A 24,868-nucleotide genomic window follows, 5' to 3' on the forward strand; every position below is an offset into this window, starting at 1 on the left:
ACTTGAAATCTACAGTACTTGGAGTCTCCACTAATATAACATTAAATATATAGCAATGTGTGCCAGAGGATCAGAATCTTCTCAGGAAGTTGGCTATAATTTGTGGGCAGCCACAGGCCTACTGTGACTTTTAAGAACTTGGTATACTGTGTTCCCACACACATGCTTGTTATGAGTGGTAGTAATGGAAATGTGGGTGTTTCTGTTCATTGCAATATGTAATCACCTTTTGACATTTTCTTCTCTAAATTTGCAAGTAAATGCACTGGTTGTGTAAGTGAAGAAATAGGCGTGTTGGCTTTAGCAAGCGCATTACCTGTGTGTGGGTGTGAACTGTATGGAAGTAAAGGGAGCCTTTAACTTTCAGTGTTTTTTGGTGTCTTTTGGGTCAGGCCATTCAATATTCGTGCCTTTTTCAAAGATGTTCTTTTTTTGGCCACTTTTCTACATATACCTATGGCCTTGAAGTTGGAAGGGAGCCATAATGGAAAGTAAGGTTGAAGAAAGGACTTCAGGAAGTTAACATAGTCTATTCTCATTGTCCCATTCCTGAAAAATATATGGCCATTTGTTTACACCAGAAGCTTCATCTAATGGAAATTCCATAGTGACTTCAGGTGATCTGGAACAGATCATTAAATGTAATGTTAGCTTCTCAGAGAAAAATCCACTCTGATTATGGTTTTGACCCAGAAAATGTATATGCATGTATTGCAGATGTCTGTAAATTTTATATCTCTCTATAAGAAGAGGAGACCCAAATGTAAAGTGGAATCTCTGGAATGACCAGGATTTAAAATATCCAGGGTCAAGGGAAGGGAAGGTCAAGGGAAAAAGGGGTAGAAAAAATAAAGCAAGGGAAGTGAATGAAAATGGAGAAATAAGAAGAAAAAGAAAAAAGAGAAACAAAATGAGAAGAAAGGAAAAGGGAGGCAGAGATGCATTTAATCTCCAGGTTTTTTTTGTGTGTGTGTGTTTTTGTGTTTTTTTTTCTCTTTTTTGATGTAGCTTACAGTACAGAGCCCACAGACGGCATTACTGGTGCAATTTAAGGTGTGATAAACTGTGAAGTTTTGTCCTGGAATGTCCTAAGCTCATCTGTGCTTAAACCAACATATTATGGCTTTTCTACCCAAGTATTAACTGTACTAGAACTGCTTGTTTTTCTCTCATTCTATGCTACACCACACAAGTAATGCCTTTTACCGTTGTATCCCTAGTGTTTTCCATGGTTTTGAAGACTACAGTGCAGGACAGCGCAGAATATTTGTCATCCTTGCCTGGAATCTTTCCTGACTCTTCCCCAGCCTGCTGAACAGCCAAATCTTCTGTGCTGCATGCAGATTTCTGGCTTGAGGCAGGTCCCCTGTGACCTGCAGAGGGTCGGTTCCCTCAGCTCTGCCCTTCCTCTCTCTGTGCAAGAGGAACTACCTGGGGCGTAGTTCCTTTGACTGGTTTAGGCATACACAATCAACCAGGTGCCAGCACAGTTTTGATTCTCAGCATATCTGGGAAAAGAAAGAATGTATATAAAATACATCTGTTGTTGTTTTTGAAGTTGGAATGAATTTCATGTGATAAATTGAAGAAAGTAGACACTTCAGAGTGCATTTGGGAATATGAATGCTCTTAGAGAATGTTTTAAGTATATGTTATCACATACGCATTTATTTCATTTGAGCATTAGAATAATTTAATTAATACTGAGCTTTGCTTTCACAGAAAATTAGCAAAAAAAGAGTTTTCTAGTAGAGAGTTTCTCAGAGAGTTAGATGCTTTACGTTGATTCCAGAAAATATCGTTCTTAAGCTGACTAATAGTTTGAAAAGTAAAAAGAAGCAAGCTCCATGGGATATGACTTGTGCCACCAGGCTCTGCTCTACAATATGGTTTTGTTGTTAATTGTTTGCATTTTGTTGCATCTAATGTAATCTTTATCACAGAAGTGGGTTTCACAAATGGATTAATTTTGCAAGCAAGCATTGATGGAGAAGAACAACGCTTAGTGAAGATGTGCTAATTAGCTGTATGTGTTGTCATATTTTACAGAAGCTGATTTTAAAATCTCTATTATTCACTGTAGTAGGTCAAATACGCAGCTTGCCATGCAAAATACGAATATTATCTTTGTAGCCTACTTCTGTCAGTAGACCGTGTATTGTGCTTATGACAGAAGGTTAGATTTAACTCTGCCATGTAAAGGGCAGCTCTGTACTGAGCTGAGCTGAGATCAAATAGCATACAATATGATTATCCTGTCTTATCCTGCAGATGATGTTGGTCATTTAAAAATCCAGTTCCCTGACCTCTCTATACGTCTGTTGTTTGGCTGTATTTTATATGAAACAGCATTTCGTAAAAGCTAATATGAAAAGAAGTAGTAATCTTCCTTAATTTGCTTTAAGTGGCTGTAAAAAATGAGGCAGTGAGACTTGGTTGTCATAAGATAATACAACCTAAATGCTATATACAAAGCTGTCAGGTAAAAATGCAGTCAAAATATGCTGCAAATCTGTTTTGTCAACAGTGTACATAACGATACTAGAGATGTGAGTTCTCTTAAAAGCTTCTTTTAAAAGTGTTGAGGAGAGCATATTGTCAGAATATAACTGTGGCATGTCAATGTATTTTATGATAACTTATAATAATATCTGTTTTATAGACATTTTATTTCTTAAAAGGAATTCCTTGTTTTAAAAAAATAAATAAATAAATAATCAAAGTCAACGGATAATTTTTTTTTACTTGAAAGTCATCTGAAAAAGCTAATATTTGAAATGACAATGAGTTTGATTTACAATTTTACAGTTGTGCCAGCAATTCACATATACAATATCTGTTTAAACCTTTTTTTGTCTACCAAATACACTGTAGGTATTAGGAAGTGCTAAATGAAGAGCATGAACCTGGATCCTTGTTAGTCACTATAACTAATTTTCCTGTGCTATGGAATATGTTTAGATGCCACAAAAACAGAGCAGACATTCCTACTCTAACTGCCTAAATCAAGAGTCTCTTGTACCAAGTTAGCCTGTTTCTGCTTTTACTAATGCTACTGGGCATCTGGCATAATGCTTTAAAACTCACAACCATGATGGTGACATTGTATGACTGTTAGAAAGAAAGGAATGGACCCTGATGATGTATTTGTGTAAAATGCACCACACTGGTGGTATTTCTGGAACTTCTGTGCCCTAAATTCATGGAGTTCCAATTCCTGCTGGAGCCTTTTTGCATTGTGGTTCAGGGTCACAAACCTTATTTTAGCCAATGGCTAACTATTGAGATGCTTTCGCCTGTCCTGATGAGCTCAGTGATCAGTACTTGCCTAATGTTTGCCACTAACAGGTGCCAAAAGGATGAGAATCTGAAGGTATTGTACATCACTTGGCACATCAGAGCAGTTGGTGTTGGCAGGAGGCCTTGAGAAAAGACATTCTTACAACACTTTTTTCCCAGGAATGAATTTCAGTAGTTCTTAACTGGAATAGCAAACTTAATTTCTACACTTAGATGCTTCTGAAAATTATGTAAGCTGTTCAGTGTGTTAAAACTACAAACTGCTGTGTGTTACCTGCAAATATGAGAATTGCTGGCTCAGATTATTAATGTTATTTTGACATTGACAAGGTTCCCAGAGGTCAGAAAGGATATGTTGGAGGTCACTGGTAACAGGGAGGTAATAAGGGTATTGAATGAATGCTGTAAATACAGTACAATTATAATAAAAATATCTGAACCAAAATGCTGTGCTATATGTCAATATGGAGTATAACTAAATGTAGTGAGGCAGTGTACTCTGGAAAGGTCATTAATTTATGAAGAAGACATAGTGATAAGAGTAATGGTGGAGAGGCATGGATGGTGTGTTGATTTTTAAGCTAGTTATCTGCAAGGTCTACCAAGATGCTAGTTATTTCTTGTCTCTGCTGGCAGGCATTACAAGTTGCACAGCATTTTTACCTTTGTTCGTTTTGTTCTTTAAAGCTGTTCTTCAGCATTGCTGGTGGAGGGAGGCATGTCAAAGGTCATTTTTGCAAGTTGATGCTGAAAAAAGACCAGTTGCATAACAGTCTTATCTGGATTTACGCTGTTGTGTAACATCAAAAGTATTAGAAACATAAATGCAGTCTCCCAGTCTTTCTTGCTGGTAAAAATACTGGGGAGGACATTGCATTTAGGGGTTTTACAGGGAAAACACAAATCAGAGTCATTTCAGCCAATTCCCAGAAGGTGTATTCTGACCAAAGTAATGTTCAGAACCACGTAAGGGGATCCACTGTTTCCCAGTTAAAGTGATGTCTGTCTGTTGTGTGGGGACATTTGGGACTATTCTCTTAATGGTTTTATGTGGTGTGAAGAACCTGCAGCACAAAGGCAGGACATGGAGATACCATCTCATAAAGCTAAGCATGCCCTTGCATAAAATGAACTATGAAGTGTATTGAACAACAACAAAAACTCAGAATGAAGGCTGCAAAATACTTCACTATGTACAAGCAGCCTCTACTTAAATAGTGTTTGTTCCTATATAAATTTTTACATGATTATCAACTTCATTAAACATATATATATATATATATATATATATATGTGGAAATTTGCATATACTTTTGTATGGCTAGTGGGCTAATGGGACACTTTGATCTTGACAATATTCTAATCCTTATTATGGTCCCAGTTCTCAGAGCATCCCTGTGGTGTTTTCTGATTTCTGACTCTGAGCCCCCCATAGAAGGCTGGGGAGGTGGCAGGGGAAGGGAAGTGTTGGGAGTGGATCTACTTCTGCAAATGCAACTTAGGGTAAGAGTTCAACTTAATAAAAAATTGTCTGATGATTAAGATTTGGACTGAACATTTCTTAATCTTAACGGACTTAAAATTTGAACTGAATAGCAACACAGTAATTTGCAGAAAGATCCATGCTCCCTCTTGCCTGTCTTCTCGTAGAACTAGCTGAGCCAACTGTCATCCTGAAGTCTGTGATAAGGCTAGGTGAGTATGGTTACAGGTGTTGTGACCAGACTGGATGGAGTGTAGATGAAACGTGCTTTGCCATGCTACCAAGGACCTTTCAGACCTGGAAGTCAAATTTTGGCCTTCATTTTTGTCATCAACAGAATTGTGCTGAATAGACTTGGAAAATTCTTCTTTAGGAAGATGTCTAAAGACATGTAAGCAATAACGTGGGCATTTTAACAAATGCCCATATGCATGTATAAGCTAACAGGTAATGGAAAGTTTTTTTTGTTTGTTTTTGTTGTTTTTTTTTTATTATTATTATTCTCATAGGCAACACTCATGTTTGTAGTTCGAGTGAGGTATCATCAACATCTATTTTAGGGTCTCATTGCACTCTCTGAGATGAGAGTGTGTCCAATGACAGCAAGAAAAAGGACAGAGATTTAACTAGTCAAGCTAGAGAATGAGGCCTCAGTGAAATAAGAGCATTGCAACCTTGCTTTGTCCTGTGATAAATGGCAGGGCAGAGGAGAAAAGACACCCAGTAAAAAACATCTCTTAGGTCTTGTCTGTGCTCTGCAGTTGAAAAAGACAGAAAATGGGCATAACCAGCGCTCCTTCCTTTCTAATTACACTTTGTGCTCCCTCTGTTACTTTTGCAGTGTTTTAGCCTTTCTTGCCATTTAGCATTAGTGGTTGAGATTAATTCAAGTCATCCAACCAACTCCAGGTTTCTGGAGATCTGGTACCCTCAGCTGCCTCCTTTAAACTGCCATCCTAGTCAGTGGAGACAGAGAAGAACACCCTCACAGACTGACACATTTTGCTTGGCAGTTTTAGAACTTGTTAGGCAGTCTTCAAGGTATTTTGGGGGTTAGGATCATAAAATCAATGTATTTGTGCTGAGGAAAAAAATTGTTCATAGAATTCTGTCTGAGAGAGTAAGGCATTACCTGGCATCTGCTTCTAGCCCATGGTTTGTACAGCAGAGGCCTCATCGGCAGACTTCCAGCTGTAGGTACTACCAGGGCTAAAAGGACCTGACATAAAATCTGATGTGCCCAATTGCAAATGTTAATCTTTTCTTATTTCTCCTCTTATCTCTACCAAGTTATATTGCATTCATATATCTAAAAGTTAGAAGAAAATACTCTGTTACTGTTACAAGAATTAGGCACTGGGATTTTTGTATTAATCTCTGGTGTATTTTGGTACACATTTGCAATCTTACAGAACTTGTTCAAAGGAGAAATAGGACCAAAGGAGTTGTACTTCTGAATTTTTCATGATCGTTTCTGCAGTCCTTGTCTGCCAAGGCGCACCACAGGATACAAGGCTGATTGTAATATGCTCTCCTTCTCTTACTAGGCCAGTACTTCTAATTATGAACTTGTCTGCGTCACTGCTCCCAGTGCCAGATGATTTCCTTGGAAGGAGGTCTCTGACATGTTCAGAGTTAGTTTATTGAGCAAAAAAAAAAAAGCATCTGTACAGAAAAGCTTATTGATTACTCTGAGAACATAACTTAACTATACTGAAGGATCTGTGTGATCAGAGCATATAGTCCAAATCAGTAAATTAAGATGATTCTGTGTTTGAATGTGTATGCTACACATGAAATGAATAACGTCAAAAAGGGATCAGTGATCGATGCTATTTAGAATATTCATTCACTGTCTAGATTGTTTTCATCTTTTTTTTCTTTCCTAAAACCTTCTTCCTTTATATTTTAAAAATAAAAAGGTCGAGTTGTAGCATATGGAAACAGTTTTTATCGATGTTGTCTAATTTGAAATACCAATAAATAATTTTGAAGTGCATCTTTGAAATGTATCTAATTTGTATGTATGCATGGAAGCGCACGTATCTTAGCTGATTCTTTCTGTGCTTTAGACCACAGGTTGTGCCAGAAAGTCAGTGTCTGCTGACAGAATGCTTATTTGATGTAAATTTACAGAAATTGTATCAAACGAGTATTCAACAAATCATGCCATTCTGCTTTTAACAGTTTGCGCTTACCCTCTTGGAAGATGTTATCTTCAAGGGGGACAGACAGTGAAGGATTGTTCTGAAGAGTGCTTTGCTCGCATTAGGATTAAACTGCACTTACAAAGCTGTGCAGAAGTGGGCATCTTTGTAATTTGATTTGTGTTACGGTTACTGTTTTTCTTAAAGTTTTGATGGGTGGGACCTTAAGATGCAGAAATAAGGAAAAATAATTGCAGGGGATTCTAGTCTCTCTTTTTTAAACTTACCATTATTTCTGTTCTTCGTTTTTGTTTCTAGTTACAAGAAAACACATGAGACCCTGAGCCATGCAGGACATAAAGCAACAGCAGCTATCAGCAATGTAGGAACTGCCATAAGCAAGAAGTTCGGAGATATGAGGTACAAGGATCTGCTGCTTCTCTGTTCTTTCTTTGACAGAATTGTTATGTTTTTTCTCCTCAGCCTTTCTTTTCCACCTACATTAGTGTTCTAAGCTTTCAAATAGTTGGTAATTGAAGTATTTTATAACATTAATAGTTTTGAACCAAAAAAGGGGAAAATGATGAATGAAGATGTAATTTTAATTGAGTCCTATTTTTAAATAAATAAAAAATCTTTTTGGAACAGCTTTGCAAGCTCAAGGAAATATACCAATAAAATGGGACCAAATACTGCAGTTAGATCTTTATTAACCCAGTTTTATTCATACATGGATTCTGGAGACAAAGATCGTCTGAAGAAAACAAGCTTGCCTTGGAGCTGTTCCTGGAAAGATAATTTGAAAAAGAAAAAACATTTCAAACTATTTTATATCATCTCTTTCAAGTGTACAAAAGATAAAACAAAAGTAGTACCACATTCTGAAGGCAGGCTTTATTAGTTAGCAAATTCTTACTCCCTTGTCTTTTCTTTTTCTTTATTTTTTTCTCTTTTATTTTATCTGTTTCCCACTATCTGCATACTTTCCATATATTTGTTTCTAGGTGTTTTCAACTTTTAATGTTTTACTTATCTGAAAGGTATTTGACTATTGCGCTTGAGCTTCATTCACTCTGGTAGTCCAGGCCTCCTAAAATAGGAGGCAAATTTTATTCTGTGGTTGTGTTGCATTAAAAAAATAAATAAATGAAAATCACAGGAATTGAGGGTAATAATTCCCATTTAAGTACAACTTAAATGCTGGGCTGTATATGTTGGTGTACCTTTAAAAGCGTTCAACTTAAAATTCCTCAAAATGGAAGCATAAATGAATAAATTTTACTCAGCAAATCACCACTTATGTTTTCAGCTTAATAGCAGCATTATAGAATTGCTTCTCAGGTGTTTCAGGGAGTTTATTTTTTGTGATGAAATAAATGAACTTGAATAACTACAATATACTGTCCGAGCTGCAGAATTAGGGTCTCATTTATTAACAATAATGGTATATATTCACTTTTTGGTAATTTTCACTGTGTGAATTCATTTTATAGTATTTCAAATACTTTCTTGTTTTTTAATGCAAATGGATTTTTTACCACTCTCATTTTTAATTTGAATCTTCAGAAATCTTTAGAGTTGTATCTGCCTTTTACATACAGTTAATACACCCTCTGCAGAATTATTGCTGTTTTTCTAGGTGCAGGTGAAAAAAGGAAAAACTTCATCATGGTATGGTCTGCTTTACAGTGTCTTTTTCCACATTACAGTTTAAAACAGAAATCTAGTGAGTGACTTACAACCAGCTTATGAACATAAGCTAAGAACTTTTTGACTTAATGAAGCTAGATATATATTGATAGTATATGCCTAGGAAAGGTTATAAGAGTAAAATGGCATGCAATTACATTTTCCTGGTACATTTGTTTGGCATCCAGCAATCCAAGTTGAAAATTCACTGAAACAGAGGTGGAAGCTTTCATTTAAGAGTCTTTGACAGGTTGTTTTTCATAAATTTACTATTTATTTATTTGACTTGCATGAGCTTTTGACATTCATAACACCTCATGTTCCTTCAGCTTAACAGATAGTTATGTGATAAAGAGGTGTGTGAGGTGTGTTTATTCGATCATTCATTCCCTATTTTGGATCTACTTGGTTTTTCCTTTGATGCCTTCTGGCTCGTCTATTATAAGAAATACTGAATGTAGTCCTACTGCTGTCCTTCAATGTCATTTGCTATTTCCTGAGATTTTATCCTGTTGTTCAGTTCCCTCTTTCCAGGCTGAGATTCCAGCTGCATGATTTGTTTTCACGATTCTTTTTTATGCCTTTGCTTATTCTTACCGCCTTCCCTTTTACAGTTGTATTGTGTATTTTTGAGAAATTCATGATGAGAAATTTGTGCAGCATGTGGCATACATCTATTCTGTTGTTTCTTCTGCTCTTTCTAACACTTCCTCATATAAGAAAAACAAGGCCAGTGCTCAGTGAACAGGTCATCATACTGCTTCATCGCTTTGGATCCTACAGCAGTGATCGAAGAGTTGGTGTGCAAATACCTAGTTTTTGATGGTGGAGGGAAGGATGACTAACAATTTAGTACTTCTCAGGTCATATCAGTCGTGCTTTGCATAGCATGTGAGATTTCTTCCAAGGCAGAAATGTCTTCACTGTAATAAATGACATCTTCCCTTTAATATTTCCCTTAATTAATGGCTGCTTTCTTTCACCTATGTATCAGTGCCAGCCCCTGTCCCGATGGTGATCACGCTTCTCATTCGCACATGGAAAGCAGATGGGTGGTATTTAACCCATTAACCCTTTAGCCAAGGGCTCTAAGTAGAAGCTAAGTCCATAAACGTTTCAATTAATTGAGAAGCTTGTTTCTAGTAGCTTTCTTTGATCAAAATGAGTATCTTCAAACATTTTTCAGGAAGATACAAACTTACTAGCACTGCCATTTTTTGTGGAAGCATGCTGTTTTCGGGTAGGAGAGTTTTCTTGGCACATGGCAATGAAGAAGCAGGTGGTGTAGCCAGTGTCCCCTAGTTACATAAAGCATGGCATGAATTGGGCATTCTACATCTGCTGAAAACCCTAAATCTGGAGTAATACTTTGTACGTTTACCCCAGTAATGAAACTGGTGTAAGATCTTGGAGCAGGAACAGTTCTGCGACGGGTCACACTGTAAATGTTACCACATAAATGGCTGTGTTTAAATTCTACTCCTCTCCCACTCCAGCCCTTGCCATGGTTGGAGGAATAAGCTGTAAGGAGGCATGTGTCCTTTGTTTCATTGTTTGCCTTGTTGCTAATCCATATATTTTTATCTCATGCATAAGGATTATCATGGTCCCTTCCCTAAATGCTGGTTTAAACACACATCAGACTCTGGCTTAATTCTGTTGTTTAGACATTAAGGCTGATGCTCACCAGTGGCATCCAGATGCAAATCCCTGTTCTGCTTCTGTTCATAATGGATACTTGAAACTGCTTTCTGAAATCCAGATGATCATCATAATTCCCCATATGTTGGGAGGTCTGGTGTTTTTGGCCTTTATCCCTGCTGGGGTGGTGATGGTTTTGAAAGAGCTTACAGTCATCCTGATGCCATTTTTTTTTTTTTCTTGCCTTCTACTCCCAGCTCTTATCATCTCTGTTAACGTTTTCTGACATGGAGAAGGAAGGCAAACAAGAAGAGAGGAGTCCCAGGTCACTCGCAGGGTAGTAATGTGGAGCTAGATCTCTAAGAAGCAGAAGTTACACATTTCAACATGTTATTACATTTCAGCATGTCTCTTGCCATGTTGAGCAGATACGACATGTGGCTGAGGGTCTTTATCCCCAGCTCCTTTACATAATGGTGAACTTGGGATCTTGCCCTGCAATACTAATGGACTGCTCCACAGCTGTCTGTGCAGATCCAAGAGTTTCAGATCTGCTTATGGCCTATCTAGAAACAAGTCGTCATACCAAGTGGGAGAATTTCTGTGTTTTTTTTTGTTTGTTTGTTTTAAAGAAGAAAAAATAAATAATGAAACTACAAAGTAAGGAAACCACATACATTACTACTATGTGTACACTACCACTTACATTACTATCCAAGTAAATGCATTTAAAGATTAAGCTAACAAAGGTATGCATGCAAATTAGGATGTCAGCAGCTATACTGCTTATACATCCTTCATTCAGTTGTCCCATACATTCTCTTTAATTACATGATCACGCAGACCTCTTTCAAATTCATTGTCTGGGATAAGCAAACTCTGAAAATGAGTGAAGGTAATATAATTCCTCAGTCCTGCCAGGAGCTGAAAGGCATGTGTGGAAAGAGAGGGCAGGCAGGGAGAGCTTGGTGGTGTGAATGAGGCAGATGAATGTGCCTCTCAGAGGAGACTGGAGCCAGCAGGGAAAGCACAGGAGGTCCCAGAGGGGTGGAGGAAAGCAAAGTTCATCCCTCAGGAAAGGGACAAGGGAAGTTCTGGGAAATGTAAACCAGATACTGGAGGAAAGCATTAACCTGTTGCCTTCTAAGCATCTAGAAGATAACACAATGACATACACAAAAAAGGATTTGTCAAGAAGATTATTTTGAACTGGCACCACCTGTAGTAGAGGATGGAGTGGAGGCACAGGATAGTGTTACTATTTTAGCAGGAAGAGGGCATAGGGAACGGAAAATTACATTCAGGGAATAGGTCTCATCATAATACAGGATTTTGCAGGCATCTGACATGAGTCTGTTGCTCTTCATCACTTTACTACCTAGTTTAGGTGATGGCATCGTGTATGTACTTAACCCCAAGATGACTGCAGTGGGAGGGAATGCAGGCAACTTTAGACAGCAGGAGTAGAATTCAAAATGAAATGCTGAAATAAAAACTGATGAAGGAAAGTAAGGTGCTGTATTGACAGAGGGCAAAAAAATCAAACATGGAGATGTACAGACCAGCCAGCTGGGCGGTAGCTCTGCAGATATGGGCCTAGTAGGTGCTAGGCTAGTGGCTCACGAATGTAGCACAATTCAATGTTGTCATGCTACTTCTGCTACTACAAACTTAATTCCAACTTCCACAGTAGTGTTGCCTATAAGATCTGGGAGAGGACTGCTTTGCTCTGCTCAGTTGAGATAAGGTTTCAACTGTAGTGTTCAGGGCAGTGCAGGGTATGCACATGATCTGGAAGAAATGTGGAGAAATATCACAGTGATATTCAGAGCTTCAGAAAATACAGCCAGTGACAGTATGTGAACATAGAAAAATGGGACTGAATAAAGAACGAAGAGGGAGAATGTAGTAATGTAGTAAACTTTATGTGCAAGTTCAGGAAAGCATTCAGCTATGAAACTGGACGGTGGCACAGGTTACTTCTGAAGGCTGGGAACTCTCTCTCATTGGATGTTTTTAGAAGCAGGTTAGGCCAATATCTGTTGGAGATGGCTCAGGAATCGTTAACCTGTTAGTGCTGTAGGAGCGGATGCTTGCTGTGCATTCTCTTTGTGCATTTCCATCACCTAGGGGTGTTCTGGACACTCAAGAACCATTGCTGAAGTCACTGAGAGCTAAATTCCCTGAAATAATGTAGCTGTCATACACCAAGCTATCATCCTTAAACCTCAGTGTCTCTTAATATCCCCTCTAAAGGAGATGTTGATATTATCTTATTTGAAAATATAATTTCATAAGCATTTCTTTTGGTGACAGGTGAAACAGCTGTTTTCTCTCATTTTTACTGTCACTTGCCCCTCCAGTCAAGCTGATTTTTAGAGCTCTGCAGTAATACAGATTCCCTTATCACCTGGCTGTGCAGATATCTGTGTTAGCATGGAGCAGGGGGTGGCTGGTACTGGGAGGCAGCAGGTAGTAGAAGGAGGTTATGACTGGTAACAATACTGCTGAAGCTGCTCAAAGCAGAAACGTGTTGTGGAGTTAAATCCATATGTGTATGAGAAGTGCATGTATACATGGTGATGAGCCCTGTAAATAACCGTGAATAAATCCTTGCTTTTCTTCAGAGCACAGTGTGAGTAGTGTGCAGTAAATAATGCATCACACCACACACTGGAAAAGGATGTGAGGAATAACTATTGGAGAGATGTTCATTAAGCGTGTGCCACCTATCTGGCTCACTGCGTGAGGCAGGTGTTGCCTTGAAGTGGGCATTAATTAAGGCTACATCAATAATACACTGATGAAGGAGAGGCTGTCTGCCTCATTTTGTGACTTCGGCACCTTAGTGACATCCTTTAAATATTGCATATCAGTGTGACTGTCCCAGTGCTGCTACCTTCATTAAGTTTTTTTGTGAGCTGGAAAACAGTGTCAGAGTGTTTCAAGTATTAATTTAAACAAGGAAGATTTTAGAAAATGCAATTTTAGGAATTAAAAAGCTTTTCATTTTTTGCCATATCTATCTCAACTCAGATGATTAAAAAATGTAGAGGGAGGAGTGAGGAAAACATTCACTGATGTACATGTAAATTTCCAGTTAGCCTGTACTTCCTCCTTAATGAGGGTAAGGTAGGACTTTGGGAGGGAAACTGGCTAACGTTGATTAAATCTGATCTAATGAAGAGGATACATGGTTTAGCAGACAGAACTTCCATTCATTGCTGAGCAGAGAGTATACAACTGTGTGTAGTGAAGGAGTGTGTGAAAAATCTTGCCTTGAAGGAATCTGAACTGATCTACGGCCTAGTGTGATTTCCAGCAACAAGATTTGAATGCAAATGACTTTCTTTTTTTCCTTGGGCAGTTTGGCATACTACAGATACATATGTAAATTTTTGTTGCATTTTCATAATACTTCTAACTCTTGCTTTTCTTTTCTTGTGCATCCACCAAAGATCGCATTCAATTAGGTAAGACACATTATTGTCCTGAAAAACTGCCTCTGTATTTAACAGGATGTGTTTTATGAAATGTAACACAGTAAACTCTCTCCTTTCAACTTAGTTATGTATGATAAAAGCATTTGGTACACTACTAAGTGTAATGCCTCATTTTTACAGCATGGTGAGTACAATGAGGAAAGGACTGGGCAAAGTGGCTAGAGTATGTTTGCCTTGCTCTTGAGTAGATTAGTCTCAAATTCAAATAATGAATGCGTTCAAAAGATGCTCTTGGGGAAACCTGCTTATATGTAATACCGTACTCCTAACCATCATTTTCTGTCAAAGGTTGGAACTCTGCACACCACAAAACTTCTATTCAGCCAGCACAGTTTTATAAAAATTCATTTAAAAGAAAAAATTACCACCTCATCAATAAAGCAAAATTATATTAGTCATGAAGCCTACATGCTGACTGCTTAAAAGTCTTTACCCCTGGGGAAATTTCCAGTGGTAAGACTGATTCTTAACCTAATTAAAAAAAGAAGGTATTTGTATTTTTTGGAGCTTGACTATACCGATGCTGTAAAGCAGTTCACCATATGATGAATTATGGATGCTGAGAGATTCTATACGCAGTTTGGCTTTACGTCAGTACACCCAGCAGAGAGGCTGAACAGCCCTCAGTCCCTGCAGTCCATCTGGCCTGGTAGTACTGCCAGTGCATGGGGCAGTTCGAGAAAAACTTCGCTCTTCAGCTAAGTGTCATCCTAATGAGGGCTTTTACTTCACTGAGAAAACTTCAAAATGTGGTATATAGATTGACCTTACTATCTCACTCTGACATGAAGCCAAAATGTAGTATCTGGCAGTTTTTGTCATGAAAGATCTCTGTCCTCTGCAGCTGCACTGAGCCTCTGAAATCTTTCACCATCACAGACAGGGATGTCTTTAAAAAAGCTTAGTATTATAAGTTTCCATTAAAACATTGTATGTATTGTCACTGTTCTTACAACTTGCATCCTCACCTTTTTAAGGAAATTAAAAGATGAACTTAGTAAAATATTCACTTAGTATTCAGATCGTCTGTCACATGCCATCTCTCAGCTGTGCAAATTTAATTTGGCACAATGTAATCTTATTCAGAGCTTCGTATTTGAAATGTTTTGCTGCTAGAAGAGGAGCAGTCTATGCTGAAATACTTCCAAACTCTTATTTTCTGCCTGTTCATCATGTGTTACCAGACTAACATGACAAGCATGCTTGTTTCAATTAACTAGAATTGTTAAAGATCTGCACTCATGAAATGTTTGGGCTAGTCTTTCATAAGTCTTAAATGTGATGTGAAAAATTGAACGTGAAAACTTTGTGTTATCTGGTGTCAGTTTCTGTCCATCTGAGTTTAGCAAAAGCTTGAAATGCACACAACAAAAAATGGTTTGTATACATCTCACTGCCCCACCTTCTTGCCAAATAGCTCCCCCCACCTTGAATCTGGAAAAAAAAAAGTTGTTGTGTATTTATCAACACAGTGCCTCTCTGAATTTGTATAATTCAGAACAAGCACGTGCTGTTTATATGAGAGCTCTCCATTTTTTAATGTTATGATCATGCATTGCTTAATTGCAGCCAAATGTTGCTGTCCCTTAATGCTCTTAAGGGACAGCAACAGCTCCAATCAGACCAAGCTGCGGCTGTCACTCAACACTGAAAGTAGTCACACGTAAATTTTGGAAACAGCACTCTTGTACTCTTGTAGGGTGCAACTTACTCATAATGTTCAGTTGTAAATGTAGTTATGGAGAGTTCTTGTACTTCAAATAAAGATTATTCAGAACAGACTTCCCAGCAGTAGTGAAATTAGGACAGCGGATTTGACTTTGGTGGCTCAGGTAGAAGAATGTGGCTAGTTAAGTCAAGAGGTTAGGATGAGAAGCCAGCTGCAGGGGTAGAGGTGCAGAAGAGGATAAGGAGATTTTTTGAATGTTGTTGTAGAGACTCCATCATCTGCCTTCCAACATCCTGATACACACACTGCTGGGAAGCCTGAGGAGGGAAGAAGAGAGTGTGGCAAGGAAAGGTGGACGAGAGCTTTGGAGAACAGTGCTTTCTATGCTTGGTGATCCCAGAAGAGATAGGAAACTTCTACAGCTGAGTGGCTTTCTTTTCTGTTGAAGAAACCTCTTGTGTTAGGCTATACAAACTGGTGGCTAGTGCAGTCCATTTATATGCATTGTACATGCAACAGAGGCAGGCAGCTGCCTGCCTACCTACTGCTTCCAGCCAGCTCTGATCAGGTTCACAGACCTGAGGCGTGCTGCATTCACCAAGCACAAAGCTTATTGTCTGTGACCGAGGAACATGAAGGTAGCTTTCCGTTCCTCTGTCATATCATGAACGTCTGTGTTAGATGGCGGGGTTGGTTCTGTGTCCTTTAAATGGACATTGCCGGGAACTTCATTGTTCTTTGAGCCCTATGCAACTGCAGTTTAGTTGACATGAGAGTGTGGTGGCAAGATCTTCAGTGCTGAATGTGAGCTGGAATTCACAGGTAAGTTTGACAAGCTGTTGCCCTCGAGAGTGGAGTACCAGTACTTTTATGTGAACTTTAAAAATAGATATATTCAAATAATAAAAACAGTATGTTGTGATCGTTTTGCAAACTGGATTTTACAACTTTTTTTCCTTATCTTTTGCTTTCATCCCACAGTTACTCTATTCGCCATTCCATAAGCATGCCTGCAATGAGGTAATACGCTACCCATATTGTACTTGCTATGTTGATGTTCAGCATTGTAATGAGGGGGAATTGCATACCTTGATCCTAGTCATGCAGTTTTTTAGTCAGATGACTTCAGTCAATTAAGGTTATTCACATAGATAAGGTCTGTAGGACTGGCCATCTGTGGCTTTCTTTTTTTTTTTTTTTTTTCCTTTTTAATTGTATTAACTGCTTAACCTCTTATTTGATCTTTTTGAATAAATGATAAATGGAGCACTTCTGAGATGTATTTGGGTAGCTGAGTGTTATCAGATTTGTATTACTGCACCTGAAATTCAGTTGTTTTGCTGTCTCTAGAACATCATCCAAAGCCCATTAATGTCAGCGATGCTTTCCACTCCAGCAGCTTTGGATCATGCTCCTATGCAGGGATTTTATGAGTGCTTTCATATTTTAATGGCTATAATCATGCTTTACTTGACTGTCGCCAAATATCAATGTCTCTTCAAGTAAAGCTCTTACTGTTTTCAATAAAATTAGGATCCAGCTTCCTTTTTACCCTCCCAGTCTCTAAATATATTAGTATTTCGGCTCCCTGCCAAGCGTATGGGGAAAACAAACCTCTTAACCACGCAATGGATGCCAATTCATTCAACTTCAGCAGGTGAATAGTTTAAGGCAAACACTCACCAGAGTGACCCATGGGTCAAACAGAAATCATAAAACAATTTCTCAAAGGGTCCTTTTGACCCTTCAACAGAGACCCTTTGACCCTTTAACAGAAACCAAGAGTAAATAGGCATTATTTTTCCAACTGGCTTCTGCTTGCCCTGTCCTTAAATTAGAGCCAATTTAACTCTAATCTGATGAGGGATATGATGTAAACGTGCTTGCAGAAATAGAGGTCACTGTCATGCTCTTGGTAAGTTCCCAGTGCATGTAAACAGGAACATGCAAGTTTTAGCAGCCATTGGCTTCATCATTTTGCAGAGTAAACCACAGGCTGCTGCGTATGTTTGCCATTCCCCGTGGATGGCAAAAGTGTATGGATGGGCACCTGACAGGGAAAGGTAGTTCCTGGCATCGTTTTGTGTTGTGTGGTGAAGAAAGTATAAGAGGAAGCCTGCAGGACAGCAGTTTCTGAGGTGCAGACTATTCACTAATCATGAAGCACAAAGCGCACTGTAATTGAGAACATTAGGACAGTATATATGTTATGTTCATAATATTAAGAGATAGATAATAGTTGTGGTCAGTGTGTTCTGTCTGCAGGAAGAAATGCAAAAACGGTTGCATGCATTTAAAATTAGAGAGAAGCTATGTTTCAAGTCATGGAGAAAAGAATGAGGTTGTAAAGCAAGCTAGCAAACCAGGTATGCCACATGCTTTAAGAAGGAAAATCACAGCTGTTGCTCTTTTTAAGATATGTTCAGCTCACAGTTCTCCCACAACCAGAGCTGTGTTCTTTTCTATGGGAAGTGAAAGCTAAGCAATGCTTAGCTTTGTTAGACAGACACACTAGGAACACAGTCTCCCTAAGATCTTTGAAAACAACAGGTTAGACCTAGGTCACAAAATCATAGGCACAGGCAAGATTCCTCAAAGGCATTTGGGACCCACTTCCTATGTAGTTTTAATCTCCTTCATCATAGCCTCTGCAATGTTAAAGTTTGAACAACTGTCTTTTTAATCATATTAATTATAAACTTACTCATCAAATGAAAAAAATTGTTAATTGCACTATGGCAAAACCACAAATGGATAAAACTATAGAAATGTAGGATTTAGGCCGCTGTTCACTGGTTCTTCCTTCTGAGAACATAATAAATTTATCAGAGGATAGGAAGGGCAGTCACTGCTTGGTCTCAATTACAAGGCAGGTTTTGCTTTTGCAATTGTTTATAACCTATCAGTCTACAGACCTGTGCTGCCAGCCATTCTTCATTTAGTCCATTGTTGCTTGGTGAAAATTGATGAAATTGTGACATTACCTCCTTAAGTTTGCAACTGACTTGCTTCAACTTTCTTCTTCTCTTAGGAATTCTCCAACTTTCAAGTCATTCGAAGAGAAGGTTGAGACCACTGTCACAAGCCTTAAGGTAATGGTTAAAGACTGTTATATGGCTATGCTTGAAGTGTGATGGCTTCATTGTCCCTGTCATTTGTACAGAAATGTGGTTGAATTTGCTGTTGAATCAAGAATTTCATGCAAATTTAATGCAACTTCAGAAGCATTATTAGAAAGTGAAGACAAATCAGAAAAATCATCTTTCTCTGCTTTATTGCTGTGAAACTACTTCTGTTGTCTGCCAAAGTAAACAAGTGGTCTCAAAAATGCCAAAAATATGCCCATACTAAAGTGGAAAACAGAGACATCTTGGGTGTAACCACAGTTCATTATGCTGTATGAGGCAGAGCCATGTGGAGACACAAAGTCCAGTTTTGCAAACAGTGTGGTCTCATGAGCTTTGTACTGTGCCATGCTAGGCAGACACAACTGTTTGTCTACAGACTGAAATTAGGTCCTGGCTGGAGCTACTCTCCTTGCAGCACTAGAGATGTACTCACTGAGTGCCCCTGACTCAGCTGATGGGAGCTGTCATGTAACTCTGTTTTATCACACCACCTATGCTCTCAGCACTGAAGTAGTCTTTCCTTAATGCAGGTGTCCATTCTCTCTCTAATATCAATATTTTGTCTGTATTTAAAATTTCAAAACTGTATTAACGTATTTGCTGTGGGACAGAAACATCTGATGAGAAAGTTATCAGGCATCACTAATAACACCTGTTAATGCAGGAAAGAGAATGGCAAATTTGCATCAAAAGTGGGAAAAAAAATGATGGTTCTTATTCATCTGGTAAGTGTGCCCATGAAATGGCATTTTACTGCTATAGAAAGATTCTAACATCTTATGTACAGTCTGTTAGTGATAAAGGGCCAAATGCAGCACCTCATTTTATGGGGAACTGACAATACTGGATTAATGTCAGTGGGCATTGCAGTTTGTAAAATATTAAAGTGTCAAGAAGATGGCCATCCACTGGGGAAGGGGCATTCCTTGTTACATAAAATGCAAATTACCACTAGAACTGAAGCAGCAGGTGCATGGTCAAGGTCTGTCTTTCCAAACCTCTGCGAAATCATACAGCAGGTAATATTTTCCAGTCAGTATCTGAGGAAAATACAGAGCAGTAGAGAACTTAATTTATTTTCATGTTCCTAAATCAGCATGTGCATCAAAGAGTGCTGAGCTGCACTATCATATTCAGCTTTTTCATGTTCACTTTTATTAGGAGATAGTCTGCTTTGGCAGCTTTAAGTCATGATAATGTAGGGTCATGGCATCTCCATTGCACCCTGTCAGAGACGGAAATATCATTCCAAGGTGGGAGTCAGCATCCCAAGGAAGTCTAGTGGCAGAGCTAGAACAAAACTCTGACCTTTAGGGACTCAGCTCAGTACCTTTACATACATTCCTGCTCATTCTTTCAACCTTAGCTGAAAATGCTTTTTATGCTCGATCTCCTTGTAAGAAAAGCTATTCATGCAGCAGGGTGCCGCAGCTTGAAAGATCCAAATTTCTGCCTGTTGCAGCTCGGTGTTATCACTTGCTTATGATTTTGTGTTCGCTCTACTTATGCCCATTTAGATAAGGGATGCAGCTCACTGGAATGCCTGAGGTCTGAAGTGGATTATTTTTTTTTTCCACCACTTGTCAGTTAGAAGAAACCATGTTGAAGAAGTGCAGCACTTTCTTTTAGTCATTCAGTCACTAAACCTACTCTCAGGGCTTTTAGTGCTGTCAGTACATTCAGCTCCCAAGCTTGCTCTTGGACTCCTCCAGTCTCCACAAATCCACTCTTCTTACAGTTATGGCTAACCTGTGAGAAGGCAGCCCAAAGCCTTTTCACCTCGCGTTGAGGGCTAAAGAAGAATTGTGAGTGATGCTGTTTCTGCATCAGGGGTGGGGTGGGGTGTCTGTTTCCATGTGTCACTTAGAAAGAGGAAAATCTGATTCTAACTGCTTGGCTCTGAAGACCATTTCTTCTCACAGTGATCAACTTTAGGAGCCTGATCGTATTTTGCTGATTGAGCCAAGGCATTCTTCTAGAGGAATTCCTTGTCATGCCAGCTCTGGTCCTGCCAGGTGCTCGGGGTGCCCTTAGATCCCCCTTCACAGAATCTTTAGTTAAGCAAGGCAAAACAAGAAGTCTTGAGTCTGAAGTCAGCTTCTGCATACCATGTAACTTTCATTTCATTGTCCAGCTTTATTGGCAAACCCACTGACATTTTCTCAAATATTTTTTTGTCTCTCTTCTCTTTCTTTCATTTCTTTGGGCAAATGGAGGAAGGGGAATGGAGTCATAGACCTAGGTTGTGACCAACACAGGCAGTGGGCAACTTGGAATGCCTCAGAACTGTTCATCCTTTTTATTTCTCTTCTGAGGACTTGAGGAAGTCCTATGAGGGAAAAGGACTGTCTTTTCAATTCTAGGGTCCTCCTGTGATCTGAAAAGGGGGAGAATATTCTAAAGAGGCTTCTGGCAAAAGAGACTAGCCTCAGCATTATATTTATTTATTTATTTGTCAGATCTTCAGGGTCCTATAGTGTTCTGTTGTTAGTGAAAACTGCCTTTCACATTTCATTCATTTAGAAGTTAAACTTCAAATTTGATTTCATTTGCTTTTGAGAGTGGATTTGGGTTGGATTTTGGGTTGCAGCTTTCTTAGGAGAGTGAATTCGTTCACCTTCCTGTGGAAATCAACAGGAACTGGATGCCTGACTCTTAAACTTTTCTGAAAATCAGAATTCTGAAGAACTACATGTTTGTTGTAAATACTGGGGTGTTGGCCAGAGGCATTCAGTAAGTGACTTGCATCATTCTTGTTTTCTCATGGAAGAGCAGGCAGAAATGTAAACAGAAAATGAAACCTCATTAATAGTTTTTAGGTACCCAAATTTAGATGCACCTTATTGGAATCATTTGAAATAGTGCAGGAATAGTCTGTACCTTCACGCTCACTATGATCAGTTTGAATCAACGTTATTTTTGTGGAGAATTTTAATCAGGAAACAGTCATGAGCTCTGCTATGAAAACTTAACAGCTTTACTAGGCAGTGGCTGCATATTCATTGCAAGTTCTGGGCCTGCCAGCATTTATCTATATATCTATATATCTATATATATTATTCTGTTACTTGAAAAAAAAAAACAAAGAATAAACTGATACCTTCTAGTGGGCTGTGCTGACTCGCAGAATGGATACAGACTTACCTCTTGAGACAGGACCTTTTAATAATTGTGACTCAAACTGTGAGAAGAAATCATTGCGCATTCTACTACGTTATTGAAATTTCAAACCAGGCAAGCTCCTGTGCTAGCTGATGAAACAAAGGATTACATGGGATTAACCCTTTGGAAACTTAGTCCACAGTGTTCATTTAATTAAAATAATCTTCCTAAGCATTCGGTGGCTGGCAAGCTGGAAAAATGCCATCTTTTCTTTAAATCCTGCTGCAGTTGTAGGATGGAGTGAAAAGTTCTGTCCTATTTTCAGGCATGAATCAACTTAGATCAGGCTTGTCAGCAAGACAAAACCACAAAAGAATGCTCTCTTACCAAGACAACCCGGTCAAACCTGCTTTGTCTCCTCTTATAGTCTTTATCGTTTCCAAATATTTAGGTAAAGTTTTTTTTCTGGTTTAGGAAAACTATATTTCAGACTTTCAGCCATATTTTTAATTATTATTTTTTTTATTTTACTTCTTATATTCACCAATTCAGCAAACTTTAGCATTTTGAAAGTAGATGACTTGTGAGCACAGTTACACCCATTAATGTAATTTATTTTTTTTCTCTCAGGAAAATGCTGTATATATACCAGTTCATTTTAATACCCATCCCTTATTCAGCCTGTGCAGAACTGGAAAAACAGAAAAGCAAGTGTGAGGCACTCATAAAGAACCACACTAAGGTCACTGGCACGATACAGGATCCTAATTCAAATCTACTTATGGGAAAAGTTCCTTTAGGTTTATGGTAATTCTAGACAGATTTGACAATTGCAGCTGAGAAGTTTAAAAGCTGGTGGAGGAAAGGGGTTGCTTTATTTGACTGACAAAAAAAAAAAAGCAACAACAAAACACCACCACCCATGTTTTTTGCCTGCTTTAAACATTTCCCAGCCCTCCGTAGTCATGGGGTGAAATGCAAATGGGACTTGCTACAGCACAAGCAGAGGAACTCACTGTTCTTTCTTTGCCTTGTTTCAGACCAAGGTTGGTGGGACAAGCCACACTGGGGGCAGTTTTGAAGAAGTTCTCAGCTCTACAGCCCACGCCAGTGCCCAGAGCTCTCTCGCTGGCACCCGGCTTCCTGAGAGCGAAGAAGAGCTCCAGTGCTAGGCTGATGGCCTTGCTCAGAGACTTGCCTGGACCATGGCTTCTAGGACTCTCTCACTGCCTGACTTGTGCAATGAGGTTTTGTCAGTTTTGGAAAATTGCCTCCTTAGGCTAGCGCCAGAGAAGCGTTTCTTCTCTCTATTTGTATTTTGGATATGCCATTTTATCATCGGGTATTTTGTACGCCATAGGAACCATACATAAGTAATTGACTCATAACGCTCTAAAATCTATAATGTGACCAAAATAATTTTCATTTTAATATCCTTCCAAAAATTGCTCGGTCTCTCTTACTTAGTTAGGTATACTATTTTCTACCTGCTGGTTTCTAACGCCCCTCTCAGTGCCACATCAGACAGATGGACCTAGAGCTGTGCAAAGATTGCTGCCAGCAGTAGGCCGTAGACCAGCTGTCTACCAGCCATACCAGGTGCCCTTTGATCAGGAGTGTCTGTACATGATCTGTTTCCTAATGGAATTAAAATCACTTATTGTCACCCCAAAAAAAGTTCTTTGTCCTTCACTGATAGTGAAGGACAGTCTGGCGTTGCCCTTCTCCATCCGCTACTCGGTGGAGCTAAGGACAGGAAGGCACACCTGGTTATTCATACAGAAATCAAGCTGATCACAGCTGCTGATGTAAGCTGAACGTTGTAGCTGGAAAAGCTTCTATTTAAAAATATGTTCTGTTGCTTGCTCTCTGTGGTTTGATAAGACTTAATGGTGTAAGCTAATTACAAAGGGAAGTGGAGTGGGGGCAACCTCTATAATTTTCCCTCCCTATCTTCCCCTTAAAAAGAAAGGAAGGTAAATTAATTACGACTGAACAGCATGAGCCTCAGTCAAGACACAGCCTTAAGTGAAATACAAACCCAACAATTGAATAAAGATGTGCCATAGGTTAGAGAGTCCATGCCTTCAGTCCACATTTCAGAGCTGCTAGCTTGACTGTAATATCTTACAATGCACACAAGGAGTAAGCGCTTCACTTTTTGCACCAAATTTTGTCCTGCTTCATTCTCGGGCATAATTCTATCAACTGCATTACATCTACTTAATCACCGAGAGCCAGTCATCTCTCAGCTTTGATTCAGCATGTTTTCTTGCTTCCTTTTAGCACTTCTTTTTAAGAAAAGAGCAGCACACTTGTGACAGTGTCTTGCTGTCTTAATGAGCACTTGTCAGTCTGCATGTTGCATTACTCAGTTCGCCAGACTGAGATGAGCACAACTTCATCAAAAGTATAAACAAAATGGAAAACAGTCTGGCTACTTTCAAAATGGATGCTTGTTTTGAGCATAAGCCAAAGTTTCAAATCAGTGTTAGTGAGTTTGACATTACAGACTGCTTAAAATCTTGTGAGGAAATGTGGCTTTAAGTGATTTTTTTTCCTGTGTGGCTTTTGTTACAGTTTTCACAAAGTTAGAAGTCCTTTAACTTATGCCTAGTAGAACATTAAGAACTTTGGACAGCTATCTCAAATGCCTCTTTAGTGTTATTTTTAGCATGGAAGCAAATTTAATTAGGTCTTTAGTAGTTTTCTTGTGCGTTTGCTAGCTTATTTTACAGTGGTTTTGTGCATAAACATGACTTTATTTAAATAAATAAAAATATTAATGGTCACTTAGTTTGTGTAAATGAAATTATTGATATTCTTAGCAAAAATAAATTTCTCTTACTCTTTTACTCCGTGATGTTTTCTTTTTAATTCCATGTATTCACAATTAATATTGCACATCTCTTTTCTAAGCCTTGTTGTCACAGCAGAGTATCAAGGTAAATTGCAAAATATAAATTGCCATTCCTCCAGTTTTTAAAATCTGTTCACTCCCATACAGATCTGAATTTCCCCATGGAAATCTGCAGCCCAACTTTTGAAAACTTTGAGATTCAAAAGAGAAAAATGATTCAACTGCGTTCAGTAAGTGTGAAATGTGCAGCAGAGAACATCTAAAAACATTGAACATTTGAGCAGGGTCAGTAAAGGTAAAAGGTAAGAACATGGACTGGACAGGGAATTAGCCTCATTTTTGTTCA

General features: G+C 38.7%; 1 protein-coding gene across 1 annotated transcript in view; it reads left to right on the forward strand.

Moving 5' to 3' along the window:
* The window catches only part of TPD52L1 (TPD52 like 1), a 55,198-nt gene extending 30,809 nt beyond the window's left edge, over window positions 1-24,389 (forward strand). Inside the window, exons 4-7 of the mRNA XM_082755715.1 lie at window positions 7,249-7,350; window positions 16,414-16,452; window positions 18,464-18,524; window positions 22,703-24,389. Of these exons, the coding sequence (XP_082611841.1) occupies window positions 7,249-7,350; window positions 16,414-16,452; window positions 18,464-18,524; window positions 22,703-22,834 (334 nt within the window). The 3' untranslated portion in view covers window positions 22,835-24,389. The remainder of the gene's footprint in view (window positions 1-7,248; window positions 7,351-16,413; window positions 16,453-18,463; window positions 18,525-22,702) is intronic.
* Window positions 24,390-24,868: the final 479 nt, after the last annotated feature.

The sequence above is a fragment of the Aythya marila genome (assembly GCF_965140915.1).
Source record: "Aythya marila genome assembly, chromosome: 3".
In the NCBI taxonomy this organism is placed as follows: Eukaryota; Metazoa; Chordata; class Aves; order Anseriformes; family Anatidae; genus Aythya; species Aythya marila.